Source organism: Chanodichthys erythropterus, chromosome 18 (assembly GCF_024489055.1).
Source record: "Chanodichthys erythropterus isolate Z2021 chromosome 18, ASM2448905v1, whole genome shotgun sequence".
In the NCBI taxonomy this organism is placed as follows: domain Eukaryota; kingdom Metazoa; phylum Chordata; class Actinopteri; order Cypriniformes; family Xenocyprididae; genus Chanodichthys; species Chanodichthys erythropterus.
Genome location: NC_090238.1, coordinates 18,499,070 through 18,519,735, shown reverse-complemented (window position 1 = coordinate 18,519,735; position 20,666 = coordinate 18,499,070). Strand labels below are relative to the sequence as shown.

At 38.5% G+C, this 20,666-nt stretch overlaps 1 protein-coding gene across 19 annotated transcripts in view; it reads left to right on the top strand.

Moving 5' to 3' along the window:
* Positions 1-20,666, top strand: part of cdc42bpaa (CDC42 binding protein kinase alpha (DMPK-like) a) — a 75,242-nt gene that overhangs the window by 38,171 nt on the left and 16,405 nt on the right. For 4 of the 19 annotated variants that reach the window (XM_067366539.1, XM_067366537.1, XM_067366535.1 and 1 more), the window contains exons 6-30: positions 1,406-1,499; positions 2,802-2,843; positions 4,270-4,470; positions 4,751-5,002; positions 5,540-5,619; positions 5,949-6,109; positions 6,208-6,330; positions 6,574-6,707; positions 7,109-7,351; positions 7,441-7,551; positions 8,590-8,840; positions 9,130-9,235; positions 12,605-12,729; positions 14,806-14,911; positions 15,095-15,243; positions 16,131-16,222; positions 16,307-16,383; positions 16,708-16,746; positions 17,366-17,485; positions 17,806-17,883; positions 17,996-18,101; positions 18,193-18,329; positions 19,043-19,182; positions 19,274-19,355; positions 19,499-19,718. In XM_067366539.1, coding sequence (XP_067222640.1) covers positions 1,406-1,499; positions 2,802-2,843; positions 4,270-4,470; positions 4,751-5,002; positions 5,540-5,619; positions 5,949-6,109; positions 6,208-6,330; positions 6,574-6,707; positions 7,109-7,351; positions 7,441-7,551; positions 8,590-8,840; positions 9,130-9,235; positions 12,605-12,729; positions 14,806-14,911; positions 15,095-15,243; positions 16,131-16,222; positions 16,307-16,383; positions 16,708-16,746; positions 17,366-17,485; positions 17,806-17,883; positions 17,996-18,101; positions 18,193-18,329; positions 19,043-19,182; positions 19,274-19,355; positions 19,499-19,718 — 3,269 coding nt within the window. The remainder of the gene's footprint in view (positions 1-1,405; positions 1,500-2,801; positions 2,844-4,269; positions 4,471-4,750; positions 5,003-5,539; positions 5,620-5,948; positions 6,110-6,207; positions 6,331-6,573; positions 6,708-7,108; positions 7,352-7,440; positions 7,552-8,589; positions 8,841-9,129; positions 9,236-12,604; positions 12,730-14,805; positions 14,912-15,094; positions 15,244-16,130; positions 16,223-16,306; positions 16,384-16,707; positions 16,747-17,365; positions 17,486-17,805; positions 17,884-17,995; positions 18,102-18,192; positions 18,330-19,042; positions 19,183-19,273; positions 19,356-19,498; positions 19,719-20,666) is intronic. The other 15 variants (XM_067366544.1, XM_067366542.1, XM_067366541.1 and 12 more) reach the window with 9 other exon arrangements.

Genomic DNA, 20,666 nt, shown 5'->3' with positions numbered 1-20,666 from the left:
ATTTGTAACAATTTAAAGGCTTTTTCTGTAGCCTTTGATCAATCTTATAAATCCTTGTTGAATAAAAATGTTAATTTCTGACTCCAAACATTGGAATGGTAATGTAGGCTAATTACATATCATTATAATAGTCTAAAGATGTTTTAGTGAATTCCAAATGTCTAAAAGATTATGTAAAATGCCAGTGGAAAATTATAATTATGTTTTTGGTGAAACCTTTACTAATATTATAGCACTGTCTTTAACAGGCATGAGTTTTTGTCCTAATCAGTAGCCAGACCGCCACAAGCGACAGCAGGTTTTGTTGATTGCTTGGTTTCTATTTCACTGGCAGTTTATATTCAGTGTGCACAGACTCATTTCTTAAATTTCAAGAATATAAAAGTGCTGCAAAAAATGTACAATATGATATACCTCAGTATCAAGTTTCCATCAGCTTTTAGTATAATTGTGTTTTCATTATAAATCTCCATAGGACTTTTTATTATGGTTATTAAAAAAAAAAACTGACTGCCCATTGAACATTGTTACAGGATTCAGAGGCCGTTTGGGTGAAATATTGAAGGAAACTCACCTCACGAGTGTAGTAATTCATGTCTATACAAGGCACATGCAAACATTCACTCCGTCTTTATTACATCTCCACGTCAACCTCCTGGATCAAATTTACGAGGGGCGAACAAGAGCAAGAGCGTTAAGGAGAATAAGAACAGTGTGTTTCGCTCTCGCCTCGAGCGTGTTCTCTCACATACAGGTTTAGATAAGCTGTAATGGAGACACGAACTTGCGACACTTTGATGCCTTTTTGTTTATGCTTCTAGTGCCGGCTGCCCCATGGGCAGGTCACAGATGGGGCAGAGAGCACCTCTCATACCCTATTAAGACTAATCCTGCCCTGCAAATGACAGGTTCAAATCTCTGACCTCTGTTTGTTTTGACTTCCTCTCATAAGAGCTTGTGTTATGTGGAGTGGATGGAGGCTTTCTGTGTCACAGAGCCATTTCCTATGTGGCTCTCTCAGGAATAGAGGTGATTTACGGGGCGAACACAAGTCCCCACTGTGAAACCCACTGAATTACTGCTCTGTCTCATTAAGAAGCTCTCTAAAGTATGCACTGGCTCTAAGTTTGTAAAATAAAGTAAGCCGTAACATGCCTTGAAAAGATTTTTGCTCCATGTAAACCAAATACAATAATAATAGCATTATTTACATTTACATTACTGCATTTTTCAGGAATAAATTCAAAGAATAAATGTAATTAGTATGTGTGTTCCCTGGGATTTGAATCCATATCCTTGGCAGCTTTAAACATGGCTCTTAGCAACTTCTTTCACATCAACATATAACATCTAAAATCTTTTATTGTTTTTGTATTAATGTGTCTTTCTTTTTTCTCTCTGACAGAGACATCAAGCCAGATAACATTCTTATGGATGTGAATGGACACATTCGACTTGCAGATTTCGGATCCTGTCTTAAACTCAGGGAGGATGGAACGGTTAGTATGTTAGCTGTTTTAATATCAGTGAATATGCAGACATAAGAGCACGCCAGAATGTTAATCCTCATATTTCACAGAAGAAGGAAGTCGCCAGGATTGTTGTTTAGAGCTGGTAATGGGTTGTGTTATTGTTGTGTGAACTGGGTCTCCTTTTCTACACTGTAATGGGTCAGATTGATCCTACAACTGGGCTTGAAAGCTTCACAACAGGAATGTGTTAGTGTAAAAACGATACATATTTGTTTTCTGAAAAGCTTTAAGCTCTCAGCATTTCTGTAGCTCAACAGGTGCTAGCAATAACACTAAAGTCATGGTTTGATTTCAAGTCTAAACATCCTAATAAATGTCACATACAGCATATGCCTCATGGGACTTACAGTCCCATTGAGAATTGTGAATGACACAATCTATTATTGAAGATGTTTTTTTAAATCACTGTGGAGAAAGTTAATAAGAAAAAAATTGGAACCAAAACTATCTTATGCAGTGACATCCAGACATTTTTTAAGGGTGAGGTAAGTGTACTACTTTTTTGGAGTTAGTTTCGGATTGGTTTTCCCATAGTTTTTTAGTTCACTTCCTGTACTAAGAATATTTTGCCTCAGTTACACTACCGTTTATGTTTGGGGGCAGTTTTTATAATGGGGGCAGGAATTAATAATTTTATTCAGCAAGGATGCATTAAATTAATCAACAGTTATAATGTCACAAAAGATTTCTATTTCAAATAAATGCTTTTCTTATGATCTTTTTATTCAAGAATCCTGGGGGGGGGATCACGGTTTCCTCAAAAAAAAAATTAGCACAACTGTTTTCGAAATTGATAAAATTAGAATTAGAATGTGAAAGATTCACAGATTTTCTGTGAAATCTGTCAACTCCGATTGGCCAAAATCTTTAGACAGGCACAGACTTTCAGCAACTGTTGTCGACTCGTCTAAAAATCTGAGCAAAAGTCAGGTAGTGTGTTCCAGAAAGAAAATGCTGCAAAAAGAGTTTTAGGTCACATGACACAGGCTCTTTCATCTAGTGTTCTGATGGGAAGTGCTTGCACAATAAATTGAAAGTTATGCTTAAAAAAAAAAAAAAAAAAAAAAAAAAAAATCTGCTGAAGAAATTGGGCTCAAGCTCAATCATGTAGGCACACTGTTTTAATATAAAATAATGGGAGACCCAGAGGACACCCTCAGTTTGAAAGGCAGTTTATGATCAGAGTTGTATTTCAGTCACACGTCTTTGAAGCAGGGGTGAGTATTTCACTTGATCTGATATGTGCTGCTGTTTTCTGGCACGTCGCAGATAGCTCGGCAGGATATCCCACCGACTTCTGACAAGAGCAGCGTGAGTGTGGTCTCTGCGTGTTCGCACGTGTGCCTAACTCTCTTCACATGTCCGTGTGTTTTCAAGTGTGTGTCACTGCCAGCAAGAGCAGCTAATTTACTGCCTCACTTCCACAAATTCTTCCAGCTGCACACATCTGCCACAAGCTGCATTACAGACGGTTTCCGCCGACTCAGCCCCCCTTGAACCTTGGCCAGGAAGCTCCATTCATCCCCCTTGTTCATTAGTGGTCTCTAGTGATATCACTAGCTCTTTTTTCTCTCTCAATGTGGTCTGTGCTCTGAGAGGTTTTTGTGTATCTAAATACTTTGACTGTTCCCCTAGGCCGGTGGTTCTCAACCATGTTCATGAAGTCCCCTCAACACTGCACATTTTGCATCTCTCCTTTGTCTGACACATCTATTTCAGGTCTTGGAGTCTCTACTAATCAGCTGATGACCTGAATCAGGTGTTTTTGATTAAGGAGACATGTAAATTGTGCAGTGCTGGGGGGCTCCGGGATTGTGGTTGAGAACCACTGCCCTAGGCTATGCCCTCATCTGCTGGCTGCAACCAATGAGATGGCTTGAGCTATTAATTTGCATTTAATAGTGATGAGTGTTGTGCCAGTAAAGACACAACACTCATCACTAAAATGTAAATGAGTAACTCGTGTGATGCTCAGACAGACACTGAACCCTTCTCTGTTTCTGTTCTCAACATGCCAGGTCCTGAATTCTCCTGCAGTTATAATAACAAACACCACAATAAATAGATGAATCTCATGACAACTGTCAAAAACTGACTATATTTAATGATTTAAAAGTCAAAATGATTTTGTTTGAATGAAACAAATTGACTTATCTTCTTTGTGCAAAACATCTAATTTTTTTTTTCTTTTTTTTTTTCGGGGGTGAAATATGACCTGTACATGTTCTTGACAGGTTTTGTGAGATTCATCCAAATGATTTGCATTGTTTTAAAAAAATCCTTACCCAGCATCACAGCCCTGCAGGTAGAGACCTGACATTGTGTCCTGAATTGACACCATTGTCTTTTTGATCCAGAACATATTAGTAACATCTAGACAGACTATTAAATGCGAGCCAGACCTTTGACTAAATGGCAAAAAATGAATTTATGTAATGTAACGGCTGTCTCTGTGAACATTTTTGCCAAATATACATGAAAAATAGCTGAAAATGACAGACCTTTAACAGACATAACAGAAAACACGGCAGAAAATACTGTGCAGTTCCTCATGAATATGTATTATTCCTAAAAAGTGCATTGTCAGAAAAAGCAGAATCGATATATGCAAGTGTAAATTAAACCAGTCCAATTATAGCTTGCTAAATTGAAAATATATGTTCCAGTTTTGTATTCAATATGCAGCCTTTCCTCCTGTTGAACTTTCCAGCATATAACTAAATTTTTGTCCTTACAGGTGCAGTCGTCTGTCGCTGTGGGTACTCCAGACTACATCTCTCCAGAGATCCTGCAGGCTATGGAGGACGGGAAAGGGAAATATGGCCCGGAATGTGACTGGTGGTCACTGGGTGTCTGCATGTATGAGATGCTGTATGGGGAAACTCCTTTCTATGCAGAGTCCCTGGTGGAAACATATGGCAAGATTATGAACCACAAGGTACAGAGTCACAGCAATGTTATTTTAAAACAATAATTCATGAAAGGCCATACACTGCAGTGATTGTACAATACAATGTTTAAGGCATAACATAGGGGGCTTCATAGGGATAGGTACAAAATCAACATTACTGAAATACTGGGAAGAATGGAACTGCAACAATGTAAAATATGTAAAAAACAAAACAAAATCATTCATTTTTGAACATTCAAGCATGAAAACCTAGTAGACCAATATTGTGTCTTTATTAAGTGGTTTTCCGTTCATACATTTCCCGCAGGAGCGGTTCCAGTTCCCTGCCCATGTGACAGACGTCTCGGAAAATGCCAAAGACCTGATCCGTAGACTCATCTGCTCCAGAGAGCACAGGCTGGGTCAGAACGGCATTGTGGACTTCAAACAGCACCCCTTCTTTTCTGGCATTGACTGGCAGAACATCCGCAACTGTGACGCCCCCTACATCCCTGAAGTCAGCAGCCCATCTGACACATCAAATTTTGACGTGGATGATGACTGCCTCAAGAACACAGTAGTATATTGCACTTTTGTTTTTGACCTACCTCAGTGGTTCCCAAACTTTTTAGAGTGGAGTACCCCCTGAAGGGATTACCATCCTTCTGCGTACCCACTCTCTTCCACTTCGACTGCAGTCACACCTTTACCATTAAGGGACAATATCTGCCCCTAAATTGTTTTTCCATTGCATTTTTTACCTTTATGTATAACTTTATAAAATATAATGAGAGATATGCAATGATTGTAAAACTAAGTGATACTTTTAAATATTAAACTAAGACCACCAGTAGGTGGCAGCAAGTCACTGTTTTTATGAATGACTCATCGAATCATTCATTCGGTAACGAAGCAAGTGGCTGTGAATGAATCATTGAATCATTGACTCTCACGATTCATTCAAAGCCGCAGAATTGTTCACGAAACACAGACGTGTGTTGTAGTTCTGCTGTGGTTTTCGTTAGAACCAGTTTGGGAACCACTGACCTACCTTATTTGAACCCAAAACATTTGGGTTACCAAATCTTATGATCTTACAATTTCTGCTCTGTTTTAGGAGACAATGCCGCCTCCTTCTCACACCGCCTTCTCAGGACACCATCTCCCATTTGTAGGTTTCACCTACACAAGTAACTGGTAAGATATCACTGTACAACTCTTTTGAGAAGATCATATAGGAGATGCAGGTTCAAATTCAGCCTGCATTGTGTTACAATCCCATTCCCTCACTGTTTAAAACAAAAATCAGCCCTAAAACAGCATCAGCCCTACATAGTTTAACTCAAACCTTGATTAAACTCACCTGCCTATATCTTCCTAGTAATCTTTAAGAACTTCATTAGCTTGTTCAGGTGTGTTTGATTAGGGTTGGAGCAAAACTGCAGGAAAGTGGACCTGGAGGGCCAGAGTTGAGAACCCCCACTCTAGTGTGATCATTTGACTCCTGACCCTGTTTTCTCCTAAAGTACGCTGTCTGACCGTGGCTGCCTGCGGGAGTCTGTGGCACCTACGCAGATGGACGTGGGTGTGCAGCGCGGCCTGGAGGACAGTCTGGCTACTGAGGCGTACGAACGGAGGATCCGCCGTCTGGAACAGGAAAAACTGGAGCTCAGTCGCAAACTACAAGGTGTCTGCCCCTTCTTCCTTAGGTTATTTTCTGCTGAAATAATACCACAAAGTTGTTAGTCTGCCTGGCTGACAATTGAAATGTCTTCTGGTCCTCAGAGGCCACAAAAACGGTTCAAGCTCTGCAGTACTCCAGCGGGGATGGGCCCGTTTCCTCCAACAGAGAGTTTGAGATCCGTGGACTGAAGGAGGAGATAGAAATTCTAAGGAAACAAATCGCAGGTAATCTCATATAAACACGATTAACACAAATTTTGTCTCATGCAACTACACCTTTTTTTTATATGTGTTTACAGAGTTTTGACTAACAATTTTGATCAACATAAATTGCTGCTTATTCTTACCAAGAGCTGCATGTTTGTTTTGTACATGATGTTTACATACTCATAGATACACAATGTTTTTAATGCCTCACATTGTAGTTTGTGCCTCTTCCTTGTATTTTTGTCTCTCTCCTCCTTTCAGATACAGGACAGGTGGAGCAGCAGTTAGAACAGGCCACTTCTGCCCGCAGGGATCTGGAAGACTCCTCTAAACAGATCCGATCTCTAGAGAAACAGCTCAAGAGCATGAAGCAGGAAAGAGATGACCTGCAGAAGGTACGACTTTAACTGCAGCTTCACACAACCAATATCTCTCACTATAGATTTGTTTGAAAGCGCCACATAATATCTCTTGAGAGGTATAATGACATAATATGTTATGCTAAATGTAGGCCTCTGTTTAATTTTTGCTGATTAGAATTATAAAACGGCAACCACCACAATATAATAAAAGGCTCAAATGTTCAATAAATAAGTTGATTTATAATAATAAACAAGTCAGTGTGAAAGTGTGTGTAAAATAATAAATAAATATGTATTTTTAATAGTGTTTTTAATTAATTGTATTAAATTATTTTATTATAAGAGTAAGTAATTAATAAGTTATTTAAAAAGAAAAAAAATAATAATATTTTTAATTAATCTTTTGTATAACTTTGTTTACTGTTTGGGTACAGGGCCTGCAGAACTCCTTAGAGAAGCTGAAAACTCAGGGGAAGGAGCTGAAAGAGGCGGACAGCCAGAGGAAAATGGCCATGCAGGAGTTTGCTGAAGTGAGCGAGAGGGTGACGGAGCTGCGGTCACAGAAGCAACGACTCTCCAGACAGCTTCGGGACAAAGAGGAGGAGATGGATTCCCTCAATCAGAAGGTGGAAGCACTTCGGCTGGATGTGCGCAAAGCCGAGAGGGCCAAGAAAGAGGTTAGAGTGGAGGAGAACAGCTGATCAGAGGTGTCTGTTCAGTGGGATCATACATTAAATATGTGTTAACTCTGTATCTGTGTGTGTAGATGGAGGCCCAGGCTGAAGAGTGGTCTGCTGAGTCTCAGAAAGAGAAGAAGTTGAGGGAACGGAGTGAGCAGTACAGCAGACAGCTGGAAGAAGAGCTTGAGGGAATGAAGGTTTGCGCACACAAACACACTTTTTCTCTGAAAATAAAGCTGTAAGAGGCTATGTTACAGTGATTTTGCCACTAGCTATGTTTCTATCCAAAGTTGCGAATTTAACAAATTTGGAATATCGCATAAAACATTTGCTATTAAAGCACTGTTTCCATCCAGTAAGCCGAAGATAGGAAATCGTCACTACCTGATAAACTGGCGCTAAATATCACCAGTTATGCCGTTTCATCACAAAGTCACGTCTTTTTTGATGCGCATCAAGGAATTTTTCCAGTAAAAGTGTTTCCATCGAAATTTATGTGCATGTTTTCATATCGCATAAAAAATGTATTCGATTCAGTTGAGTGTTTACATTTTTTTAATGCGCATTTTTAGAATTGATGTGCATCTTTACATTTTCATCCAGCGTTTTTTTTTAATTTTTTTTATGCGATATCCCAAAATGAGCAAAACATAGCTACTGTTAACCCTTTTGCAGAGTTAAAACCACTCTGTACAACCTTTTGTATTCCTGGTCAAAAATGACCGGCCTTGTAAATATTGCCTGTAAATCACTCGTTATGCTATATTATCACTAAATATTGAATTAAATCTTTTTGTTAACTTGTTTTCTTTCAATTAGCACAGGTTTTGTATTTATTTTTGAAACTCATTTGATCGTAGGCCTCATTCATCTGAGGATAAAGTTAATCTCTTTGAAAAAAGAAAGTAATATTCAAAGCAGTTTGTTTGTGTACATGAACGTGTGCATGTCGGAGGCTTTTATTTTTGCAAGCACACATACAAATGTGAACATGATGACTTATATAGGTGTAAATATGATGAACTATATAGGCTAAATACTTAATTTGTTTAACATTCTATTAATACTATGCATTTACTTCATAGACATCCTTCTCTGATATATCCATTCTTCTCTCTGTTTGCTCTGTTGTCAGTGTATTTTTGTCAAAAGCACTACTGTACATGTTGCTTGGGATTGGATGTTTATATTAGAGCATTTTAATGAGTATGACTTTTTTTTTCTGTGTCGTGAAGCAGCAGAAGCAGGTGGGCCGTTCTCCAAGCGTTGGGACTTCTGAGCAGCACCAAGAGCTCAGTAAATTACGAGCAGACCTGGAGAAGAAGACTGTGTTCTATGAGGAAGAGCTGTCACGAAGGGAACTACAACATGCCAACGAACTGAAGAACTTGAAGAAGGAGCTGCGAGAAGCTGAGGGACAGCAGCTCACCTTGAAGAAAGAGATCATGATGCTCAAAGACAAGCTTGAGAAGACCCGCAGAGAGAGGTACTGATCTTATTACAAAAGATTGTTAAACGGCACCATGTATTATTTTACTTGATAATTCTAAGGGTCAGAGAGTTTACAGAAATGGTCATGTAAAACTAAATTATAATCATTTGTAGCGCAAGGAAACTTGACTAAGATTACAAGTGGTAAGGGGAAAAAATAAAATATAGTGTAGATCATGACCTCTTTAAAATAAGCCATGGAGTTTGGCTTGTGTTAGTATGTTGGCAGTGTGTGTTGGATGCTGACTAACCCTAATGCTCAATAAATCATTTCACCCTCACAGTCAGAGTGAACGAGAGGAGTTTGAGACCGAGTACAAACAGAAGTACGAAAGAGAGCGAGTGCTGCTGTCAGAGGAGAACAAGAAACTTTCCAGTGAACTTGACAAGGTGAACATTCACACACTCTTAGGGCTGTCACGATAACTGAACGTCAACTTGAAATTCTGCAGTTCAACCTTAATGCACTGATGCAGGTTATTTCAAAGAAAAAATGTTTTTATAATCATTTTTAAAAATGAAATAACTCTCTCTTAATTCTGAAATGACTTTGCTTTTCCATTGATGTGCCTTAGGCACTGCAGGCAGTTGGATAATGTTAACCAATATCCAAATATATGTTTAGGCATTGCTTTAGGAAATTCATATTGAGTGCTGCAGGGATGGCATATTTTTTAGGCCGACCTGGAAATTAGCATCACCCTGATTACCTTAACATAAAGACAATACGATTTTTCCATTGGCTTTTGGATTAGTCCAGAAAATAAGTTTAGTGACCAACAAAAGTTTGATTTTTACATGTGTTGTTCATCAAGATAATTTTCACAAATTAAATTAAACTACTTTTATTAATTTTGAAGTCTAAAACAATTATCAGACGTAATAAGCTAAAGCTAGGCTATGAACAAACTACACCACAATCACATGACTTCAGCATCATCAACAATCTTTATTTCAAATCTACAAATTGGAAAGTTTGAATTAGATTAGTTTGCAAGAATGCAGGTATAAACGCAATGAGGCTGTAAAAGTGAACTAGATGTGTTTTCTTGTTCAGTGTAATGATGGGCTTAAAGTTTTCCGGCACCATGCCGGATCTCCGGTGTGTGGCATTTGGCTGCGGAAACAAATAAGAGACCTACATTAAAAAAAAAAAGGGGAAAAAAAGACGATTTCATGAGTTCGCCTACCAATGGTATGAGAGCTTTCACTTTCAACCCAACTAACATTGCTAGCCAGTCAGAAGTAGAATGGGGTGGATCTTGGAAAACACGTGGTTGAGATCCAGACCCCCCACAACAATTTCGTTCATACACGTCACCTTTTTCACCATGTCTAGTTTGCAGGTATGGTGTTTGTGACTTGAAAATATGCAGAACGCGATTTATCATTCACAATCTCTCAACTGATTGTAAATCTGTGTCAATTTGTGTAAAATTAGCTAGCATTTCAAGTTTTGTAGTATTTAATTTGCAATTATTTCTTTTGAACAAAACAATTTCAATAATTTCATTTAGATTGTAGATCGTCTTGTACACTGCCAAGGATAAAGCTAACCAGCAAAACTTGATATTAAAAGTATCCTAAATGTTACACGTGTTTGCACCTGTGAATAACCTTTCTTGGTATTGCAGTTTCAAATAGCCATAATCTGTAGTCTGAGCCTGTCAAGGGCAGATACGTTACTAGTTAGTTTCAAGGAAAATCATTTTCAAATAATCATTTTGACTGCCCTATCCACAACCCCCCGCCAAAAAAATGTTCAGGCTGTTTTTTTGTTTTGTTTTTTTTTTGGTTTAACCCATGCAAATGTCCCATTTTGCCACTCATTAGCAACCACCTTTTTCTCAAAAAAATTCACATTATGGAAGTAAAACAGCATTTCACATTGGCTTAAATCATATCTCACAATATTAAACCAACTGAAATATCTTAGCGCCACTTATGTTGTTTGACTGTGTTGTTTCTTATAGAGTGTGGTGAATGTTATCATCTTAAGTCTTCTCGAATGACAGTCGACAGTGTTTGTCATGCTCACGTTATTTTTGTTATTGTTTTACATTATTGCAGACATGCCTTAGATTCAAGTTAAACTGTTGGTGTGCAAGCAATTTTATCTACTGTATAAACAATGTTTCTCATAGTAAAACTACTACGATTTGAAAAAATTATGGCATACCAGTATTTTTAGGCTTGGATACTATGACACTACTGTGGCTCCAGGATGCTGTGCAACACTAACACATCAGACCACAATCCTGAAACCACAACCTCCATCTCTCATATTACTGAAGTCAAAGATTCCACTTCGCTTTTGATGTGGTCATTACTCTGAAGATGACAGGAGGCTTCGCTTCTTAGCAGTCAGAGTTGATGCTTTTTGTTAAAACCATTAATACTGGTTTCGTTTCTGAGCGATTCAAATGGAGCGTAAAGCACACAGAGTGGTTTAAAGAGAGCTCTCCATGTGCGTGTGTCGGTTCGTAACTGCTCTCAGTGAGGCTGACGGCAAAAAAACACATGCCAGAGATGTTTAGAGAAGAACCCTTGGAGGGCAGCACTCAGTTGTGAAAGAAAGAAAACATGCCGTTGCCATTTGCGGACTGAGTGTTTCCATGAGCTGAAGATATGGTCCACCATGCCAATGTTTTACTGGGAAGTCAGTCAGCGTTCTCCCCCCTGTGTAAGCACAGGGAAATATGCTGATCAACAGACAGGAATCTGGAACACGGTTATCCTAAGGACCACTGCGAGGGTTCAGAGCTCCGGTCAGAGTGCACTGTTAAATGGAAATGTTAAATAATGCAAGTGCAATTATGGGGTGGTCAACCTCACCAGCTCTTGCTTAAGATAGAGAACGCATGTAAATCAGAGTTGACTGGATATATGTGTACTAGCAGACATGTTTATTGCGAAGTCAACTGAGCTATTGCAGACAGAGGGTGTCATGTTTATTCATGAGCGTTTCGTGGTTCTTGGTGGTTTAGGGGCGGAAATGTAGAGGGTATTAGAGTGACACGGGTGGCTTTGCATGGTGGTCCATCCTGCAGGCTCAGATGAGAGCCAGTCGCTGTTTCTCTGGTCTGTATAATTACATCTGGCTTCTTAAATGATGATGATGGGCATGTTTTTGAGCCTGTTGTTGTTAATTGGGTTGTATAGGAGTAAAAACCTCATTTATTTTCTTTTCACCGAAATTAAATGTATAACTGGGTTAGGATGTGCTAAACTACATTTTCAGAATAAAGTCTGTGGGTTGACTGAATGAATACGTGTTCATAAAAAAGTACTGTATGGTCTTATTCAGTCTTTTATGCTCACCAAAGCGGCATTAATTTGATTAAAAAAACACAGTAAAACAGTAATATTGCAATGTAAATTTCTGTTTTAACAACTTAACTTTGTATTTTAATATATTTTTAAAATTGCGATTTATTCCTGTGTTAGAAAGCTGAATTTTCAGCATTATTACTCCTGACTTCAGTGTCACATGATCCTTCAGAAATCATTCTAATATGCTGATTTGCTGCTCAAGAAACATTTCTTATTAATATCAATGTTGAAAACAGTTGTGCTGCTTATTATTTATGAGGATTCTTTGATGAATAGAAAGTGCAAAAGAAAAAATAGCACTTATTTGAAATAGAAGTCTTTTGTAAGATATAAATGTCTTTTGATTAATTAATTTCTAAAATAAATATATAAATGAAACCTTTTAATAGGTAGTGCATTCAATAACATCTTTTATTGTGTGTGTAGATGATGTCCTCGTTTGAGAAGTTGAGCAGCAGTAACAAACAGCTGGAGGAGGAGATGAGAGAACTGGCTGATAAGAAAGAGAGTGTGGCTCACTGGGAAGCCCAGATCACAGAAATCATTCAATGGTGAGAAACACACACATGCTTTCACCTTGCTGTCTAATCGCATGTTTTAATCTGGAATCAGTGCTCTTAAGCTGCATTTCCACCGAAACTACCCGGAACAATTTGTCCTGGGAACTTTTTTCCCCCAGACCTGTTGCTGTCTGCATTTCCATCACGGTCTAAAGTACCAAGAAGATTAGGCAAATTAGTCCAGTGATGTAGGAGTGCACGCGATTTTCCATTTCCCGCTGGATTTCGTCCTCCGCATATAAGCTTAATAAAGCCTGAACCTCGTCGTTGGTCCATCGGTCGTATTTTTTTAAACTCCATTGTTTATTTGAAATAGCAAACAACTCTTAAGCCGCTTTCAACTGCAGGAACTTTCCTCAGGAACTAGGGACTTGCTTTCACTTTGCTGTCTTTTAAAAATGGTGGTTAAAATAAAATGCTGCGTGGAGTCAACCAAAATGCTGCATTAACTCAACCAATCAGCATGTTCAGTGCCCAAGTCCCACCCCAGAAAGTTTCTGAACTTTGAAAAGGTACTACCTCGTGAGCAGGAACTTTTTGAGGGTGAAATTTTTACCCGGAGCTTCATTTAGACCCTTGTCCCTGCGGTCGAAACACACAGAGTACTGCCCCAAAGTCCCTAGTTCCTGGGGAAAGTTCCTGCGGTTGAGCCAAAGTGCAGGAGTGTAGGAATGATCTGAAAAGAGTGGAGTAGGGACATAGCAGCTTGACTAATTAATATTAATTATGCAACACTACGTTTGCTCATTAGTCCTTGCTGAAAGGCAGATTAGTAGGAACGAGCCATAAAAGATCACCACTTTCTTGTTCGTTCATTCCATTGCTTAAAGGTGCCATCAAATGTTTTTTACAAGATGTAATATAAGTCTAAGGTGTCCCCTGAATGTGTCTGTGAAGTTTCAGCTCAAAATACCCCATAGATTTTTTTTAATAAATTTTTTTAACTGCCTATTTTGGGGCATAATTAGGAATGCGCCGATTCAGGTTGCGGCCCCTTTAAATCGCGCGCTCTCCACCCCCGGTGCTCGCACTTGCCTTAAACAGTGCCTAAACAAAGTTTACACAGCTAATATAACCCTCAAAATGGATCTTTACAAAGTGTTCGTCATGCATGCGGCATGCATGCGGCGGATTATGTGAGTATTGTAATGTATACTGTTATATTGTTTACATTTGATTCTGAATGAATTTGAGGCTGTGCTCCGTGGCTAACGGCTAATGCTACACTGTTGGAGAGATTTATAAAGAATGAAGTTGTGTTTATGCATTATACAGACTGCAAGTGTTTAATAATGAAAATAGCGACCACTCGTCTCCATTAATACAGTTAGAAACGATGGTAACTTTAACCACATTTAACAGTACATTAGCAACATGCTAACGAAACATTTAGAAAGACAGTTTACACTTTACACTTTAATATCACTAAAAATATCATGTTATCATGGATCATGTCAGTTATCGCTCCATCTGCCATTTTTCGCTGTTGTCCTTGCTTGCTTACCTAGTCTGTTGATTTAGCTGTGCACATACAGACGTTACTGGCTGCCCTTGTCTAATGCCTTTTATAATGTTGGGAACATGGGCTGGCATATACAAATATTGGGGCGTACACCCTGACTGTTACGTAACAGTCGGTGTTATGTTGAGATTCGCCTGTTCTTCGGAGGTCTTTTAAACAAATGAGATTTATATAAGAAGGAGGAAACAATGGAGTTTGAGACTCACTGTAAGTCATTTCCATGTACTGAACTCTTATTATTTGACTATGCCAAGATAAATTCAATTTTTAATTCTAGGGCACCTTTAAAACAACTGGCCAGCAATAGCTTCTGCTTGGTTTTAAAATCACGGCTGCAGTTTTTTTCTGTACACGTAGGCTGAAAATTCGAAAAATTCAAACATTCAAATAATGGTTATGTTTGCTGCTCCCCTGTGTAATTGTAATTCAGTTTTTGTTTCACTTCTATTTCTTTGCCACAAAACCCTTGTTTTTTGTATGGCTGTGGGGCCATCTTGTGGTCATGTTTGGAAGTGCAGTTCTGAACATCTGTTTTTCTCTTTCAGGGTCAGTGACGAGAAAGATGCTCGAGGATATCTGCAGGCTTTGGCTACTAAGATGACAGAAGAACTGGAAGGCCTGAGGAACACCAGTCTGGGTGCACGTGCTACTGTGAGAGTCCTTTTACAACTAAACTTTGATCTTGACTGTTAACTTAGTGCTTATTTTTGGAATGTGTTGTAGCATGAGTTAATAATGAAGTTTATTATAAACATTGACCTTTTCAAACTTTAAAGGATGTTAATGGCAATGGCAAAAGTAGATGTTTTATTCTCTTTTCTTCTGGTTTTCCAGGACATGCCATGGAAGATAAGACGTTTTGCTAAGCTGGACATGTCTGCCCGTCTGGAGCTGCAGTCTGCACTGGATGCTGAGATTAGAGCCAAACAAACCATCCAGGATGAGCTCAACAAAGTCAAGGCATCCCATATGGACACTGAGTGGTAAAACACACATCTCTCCTTTAAAGCTTGCAGAAGAACGTACCTTTCGGTAGATCAGGAAATGAGTTGATCGGTATTATCAAATACTTTAGATTATACAAAGACGATGCACTTATATTATTAGGAATAGGAGAAAGTGCAATGCGCAAAATGGCGGAATAAGTCCTGTCTTCTAAGTAAAAAGCCAATTGCCAATTGGTAAAGTCATTGCATCACTGCAACTGCTGTTAGAAGCTCCGGTTGTTATAGAAACAGTCATAGAAACAGTAAGCTTGGTGAACAGCTTTGGAAAATTTGTTTCCCCATACAAAGAGATAGGAGCTGCACTTACATGACTGAAATAGCTCTCAGAAAGGCTTTTCAAAGATGGCCGGTGAGAGGAATGACATGTCTAAATGGGTCTTTGGTATTATCCAGTTGACAATCCAGTGAATAGCTGGTAAAAATGGTCAACAGATATGGGTTTGACCAATGTCCAAGTCCCATTTTAATTCAGAAAATATAATTCGATGATTGAGTTGTATACACAATAGCTAGAAATTATACATCTATTTTATATTATTTAATTTTAAAGCATGTGAGAAAATAAAACCGTGAAGTTGTTCATGTTAGATCTTCAAAGTCAGCATGAATAAAAATTCAGCTGTTTTTGAGTTTACATCTCAAAATCAAATCAACAAAACTGATGGATAGAACCACTTTCCCAAACTCCCAAACAAGACAAAATCAGTCGATTCTTCCATTTCATTGTGACTTTAATAATTTAGTAAAATGTTAATTGACCATTTTAATGATAATCTAAAAATGGCCACATATTATCATATTAGTTCATATAATTATCAGGTTATGGTCATTACATTTTTCTCTGTTGATTTTGTTCTGCACAGCAAACTGGAGGAGTTGGAAAAGACAAACCAGGACCTGCAGGCAGAGATCCAGAGGCTGAAACAGGAAACTGAGAATTTGCGATTGTCTAAAGGTAAAAGTCTGAACATTTGAATTGAGTCGGGCAAAATTTCTTGATATTTGTTTTGATATGTTTGTGTTGTGTTATGTGTTCCAGGGGTCAAGCACCAAGACTCCCAGAATTCCTTCCTGGCTTTCCTCAATGCTCCGACCTCTGCCCTGGATCAGTTTGATGTAGGTATTTTAAAACAGTGGCATGTGGCTTCATTTTAAAATGAAATTGCAGCAAGTTAATATATAACATTAATTCTTTCTGTCTGCTTTTTCATTTGTTATTCACAGAATATTGATTTTATTGATATGTATGTTTCCTCTTGTATTCTCTTTACATGGTTTAGTGCGGATTAAATAATGTTCTCGATTATTACTTCTGGGCTTTTGAGACCTTAATTTTAAAAGCGAGTAAGCGTGCAAATCCTTTTCTCTGTGTTCATATATTGTTTGCTCTCTTTTTATTTCTTTCTCTCCTTCTATCTGTCTATTTTGTCTGTGATGAAGCGCTCCACTGCCTGTGGGCCGGTCGCCAAAGGCAGACGTGTAAGCTCCTTTTGTTGCGTTTGGTGCAGAGGTTTATCTCTACGTTGGTTTGATTGTGTGAATTTGATGCATGTCTGCGGTCTGTTACTGCATGGCATAAGTGGCATATCCACACTTCCCAGAGGGTTTCTCAAGTGCTTATTTGTCACATTCAGGGTCAATTTCACCTCATTTCTTCTTCATCATGAGCATTTGGGCTACAAACTGACACTTTCTGTAGCTAATACATATGCAACATTTTGTTCCATTCATCTTGCATTACCAATGGAGGTTTGGATGACAACTTCTAACTCAATTTTGCATATAATTGCTGTTTCTAATCTATTGTGAAGCTTTTTGTGAAACAGACATGTGGCGTTTGTGTTCAGCTCTAAATTCTTGGTTCTTTTTTCTGTCAGGCATCATTGATGTGTTATTTGGGTCTTGGAAATGTTTTTTAAACCTCTGTCCTGTCAAAATGCTGCTAATGTGCATGATGTCTTTGCAAACAGCCCTGTTGTGCTATGTTTAGCAGGCATGTCTTGGGTCTAAATGCTGCCATTTTATGTTTTCCATCTGCTGCTCCTGATACAGCTGGGTCGGTTCTCTAAATGTTTCCTTTCTCTAACCCTCTCAATAGATTGATTCTATCGATAACTTCAGCCTATCCAACACACCATCCCGGGAGGAAGATGGAAGATCCCAGATCACGTCACACTCTCGATCACCTTCAACTACCAGCGATACAGAGTCTCACGAGGTGACTTCTCAATGTCTGACCCCTTTAGCAACACGAAAGCTTAGAAACTTAGTACACTGCACTGCCATTTTGGATGATGCTTAACACTGAGCTTGTCACAGTGCATTCTGGGATTGCTTTGTCCAATACACGTGGGATGCCACCTTAGAATATGGCCAAAAGCATGCATGTGAGGCTCACAGGGCTGTCTAGGTAGGGAGCTCAGCAGGTTTGGGAACAAAACTTCACTCATTCAGAAAAAAAGAGATGGTGCAGATGATGCTATAACGTTTCTAATAGGATGTTAACATGTTGTGACTAATAGCAATGACTGTTTCCAGCAGGTAGATCAGCCACAAAGAGGTGCACAAACTGTCATTCGATCAGGATACAGTAGCTCTGGTCACAGCACACCTAAAGTAATTCATTAACTAATATTCCTCATATTTTACCTACTTTCATAGCCAGTCAAACATATTTTATATTCTGTAATATGTTGTAATTTATAGTTTTCTAAATTGCTCTTTTTAGCCAAAGGCCCATCAATTCGTGGTGAAGACCTTCAATACGGCCACTAAGTGTAACCAGTGTACATCTCTAATGGTGGGAATCATTCGACAGGGCTGTACGTGTGAAGGTAAGGGGTCACTACGGCAACAGCTGAGGTTGTCATGGAAATAATAATTGGCATTAAGATTAGCATTCACCTTGTTCTCCTCCTTCTGCAGTCTGTAATTTCTCCTGTCATGTGACGTGTGCGGACAAAGCTCCTGCTGTATGCCCGATCCCACTGGATCAAACCAAAGGACCGCTGGGTATCGACCCCCAGAAAGGCATCGGCACAGCTTATGAGGGCCATGTCAAGGTTAGAGGCTTTAATTTAAATCCCCATGAAAGTTTTGTGATCAAAACTATTACTGTTACTATTATTAACTATTAGCAGATAAACATTTTTATCATCCTGGAAAATGGAGCAGGATTAAATGGTTAGTTCACCCAAAAATGAAATTTCTATCATTAATTACTCACCCTCATGTCATTCCAAACCTGCAAGACCTTCGTTCATCTTTGGATCACAAATTAAGATATTTTTGATGAAATCTAAGAGGTTTTTTTTTTTATATCTCCCATAGAAAACAACGGAATTACCACATTCAAGGTCCAAGAAGTAGTAACGACAGTCTTTACTGTCAGTCTCCTACGCAGTTGATGCAGTGAACGATAACTTTAGTACTTCTCTGGACCTTGAATGTTGTAATTTCGTTGCTTTTCTATGGGGATAAAAAACCTTGGATTTCATCAAAAATATCTCAATTTGTGGTCTGAAGATGAACGAAGGTCTTGTGGGTTTGGAATGACATGAGGGTACTTAATGACTGAAATTTCATTTTTGGGTGAACTAACCCTTTTAGTTATAATTTCAACCTATAATATTTTAGCTTTAAAAATAGTCTGTCACCAAAGGTTATATTATATTATATTATATTATATTATATTATACAACTCTATAATATAATATAAGTTGAAAAGTTTTGTTTTCAGTAAGTTGAGAACTAATTCTGAGATCTTTTCTTTTAGGTGCCTAAACCATTAGGTGTGAAGAAGGGGTGGCAGAGGGCCATCGCTGTGATCTGTGACTTCAAACTCTTCTTATATGATCTCCCAGAGGGCAAAGCTGCTCAGCCTGGTGTCATGGTGAACCAGGTTATTGACATGAGGTCAGAGAGGACTTCAAAACAAACATCTGAGCCTGTTTGATTCTAATTACTGCGTTTGCATGACATCAAAATCGTTCTCTTTTGTTTTCAGGGACGAGGAATTTTCAGTTAACCCAGTTTTGGCATCAGATGTCATTCATGCAAACAGGAAGGACATTCCCTGTATCTTCAGAGTGAGTTGAACATGATTTTACAATATTTTATTGACATAAGTTTGTATTGGTAACATTAGTTTTGTAATGTAATTTAAGAAAAATATTTTGTGCCTGTGTTTGGTGATAAACTTAGAAGTTGTTGTCCTCTTCCTCTCCTGCAGGTGACAGCATCACAGCTCTCCTCATCCAGCAATAAAAAATGCTCCATCTTGATCCTGGCTGACAGCGATCAGGAAAAAATCAAGTGGGTTGGCCTGCTGAACGAGTTGCACCGCCTCTTGAAGAAGAGCAAACTTAAAGAGCGCTTTGTTTACGTCCCTAAAGAGGCGTATGACAGCACACTGCCTCTCATCAAAACCACACAGTCTGCTGCTATTATAGGTACAATCCACCATATCCCAATAATCCTGGTTTATAATGTTAAAGGGGACCTATTATGCCCCATTTCACAAGATGTAAAATAAGTCTCTGATGTCCCCAGAGTGTGTATGTGAAGTTTTAGCTCAAAATACCCAACAGAATATTTTATAACATGTTATAATTGCCACTTTTTGGGGTTGAGCAAAAACGCGCCGTTTTAATGTGTGTGCCCTTTAAATGCAAATGAGCTGCTGCACTCGGCATAAGAGGGCGGAGCTTTAAGCAATGATTCTCTGGTGTCAGGAGTTAGTCAGGACGCCCTATAATGTCAGAAACGAATACATGCTGCATGGAGATAGAACAGGTATAGTTTAGTTCAATTACGGTTATAAATTATATTGTCTTCTTCCACTATATTAGTACAAGCTTGTACCGGACCCCATCCGAATGATGGCTAAAACTTTACAGATGAGTTTTATGATGTTTATTGTACTTCACACAAAAGATGAAGCGTCCTTTTACACTCTAGAAAATCTCTGTAATAGCTGAATGAAACACAGTGCAAGTGTGCATTAAAATATTATCCATAAACTCTCTCTCTCTTGCATTATCACCAACATACATAGCGAATTACACAGAAACACTCATTACAACTAATAGTAAACAAATATATAAAGACCTTATGACTTTTCGGGTGGTGCTTAATAAACTGGTAAACTTGATATCTGTAAATCAGTTCCGATGAACTGTAATAAAGTGAACTGTAATAAACCTTCATTACTGCCATATCCAGTATCACTCTGGAGACTGTAAGCTGGATCGCGAACAGTTTACTGATTTATCCTTGACTAACAATCTAATATTTATTAATTCTTTGAGTTCTCGTACTTCAAAAGTGCAAGAAAAATCCTATTTAATAAAACAATTTAAGAACTGGTCTGCACAGGTCCAACTCAATTCAGCGTAGCT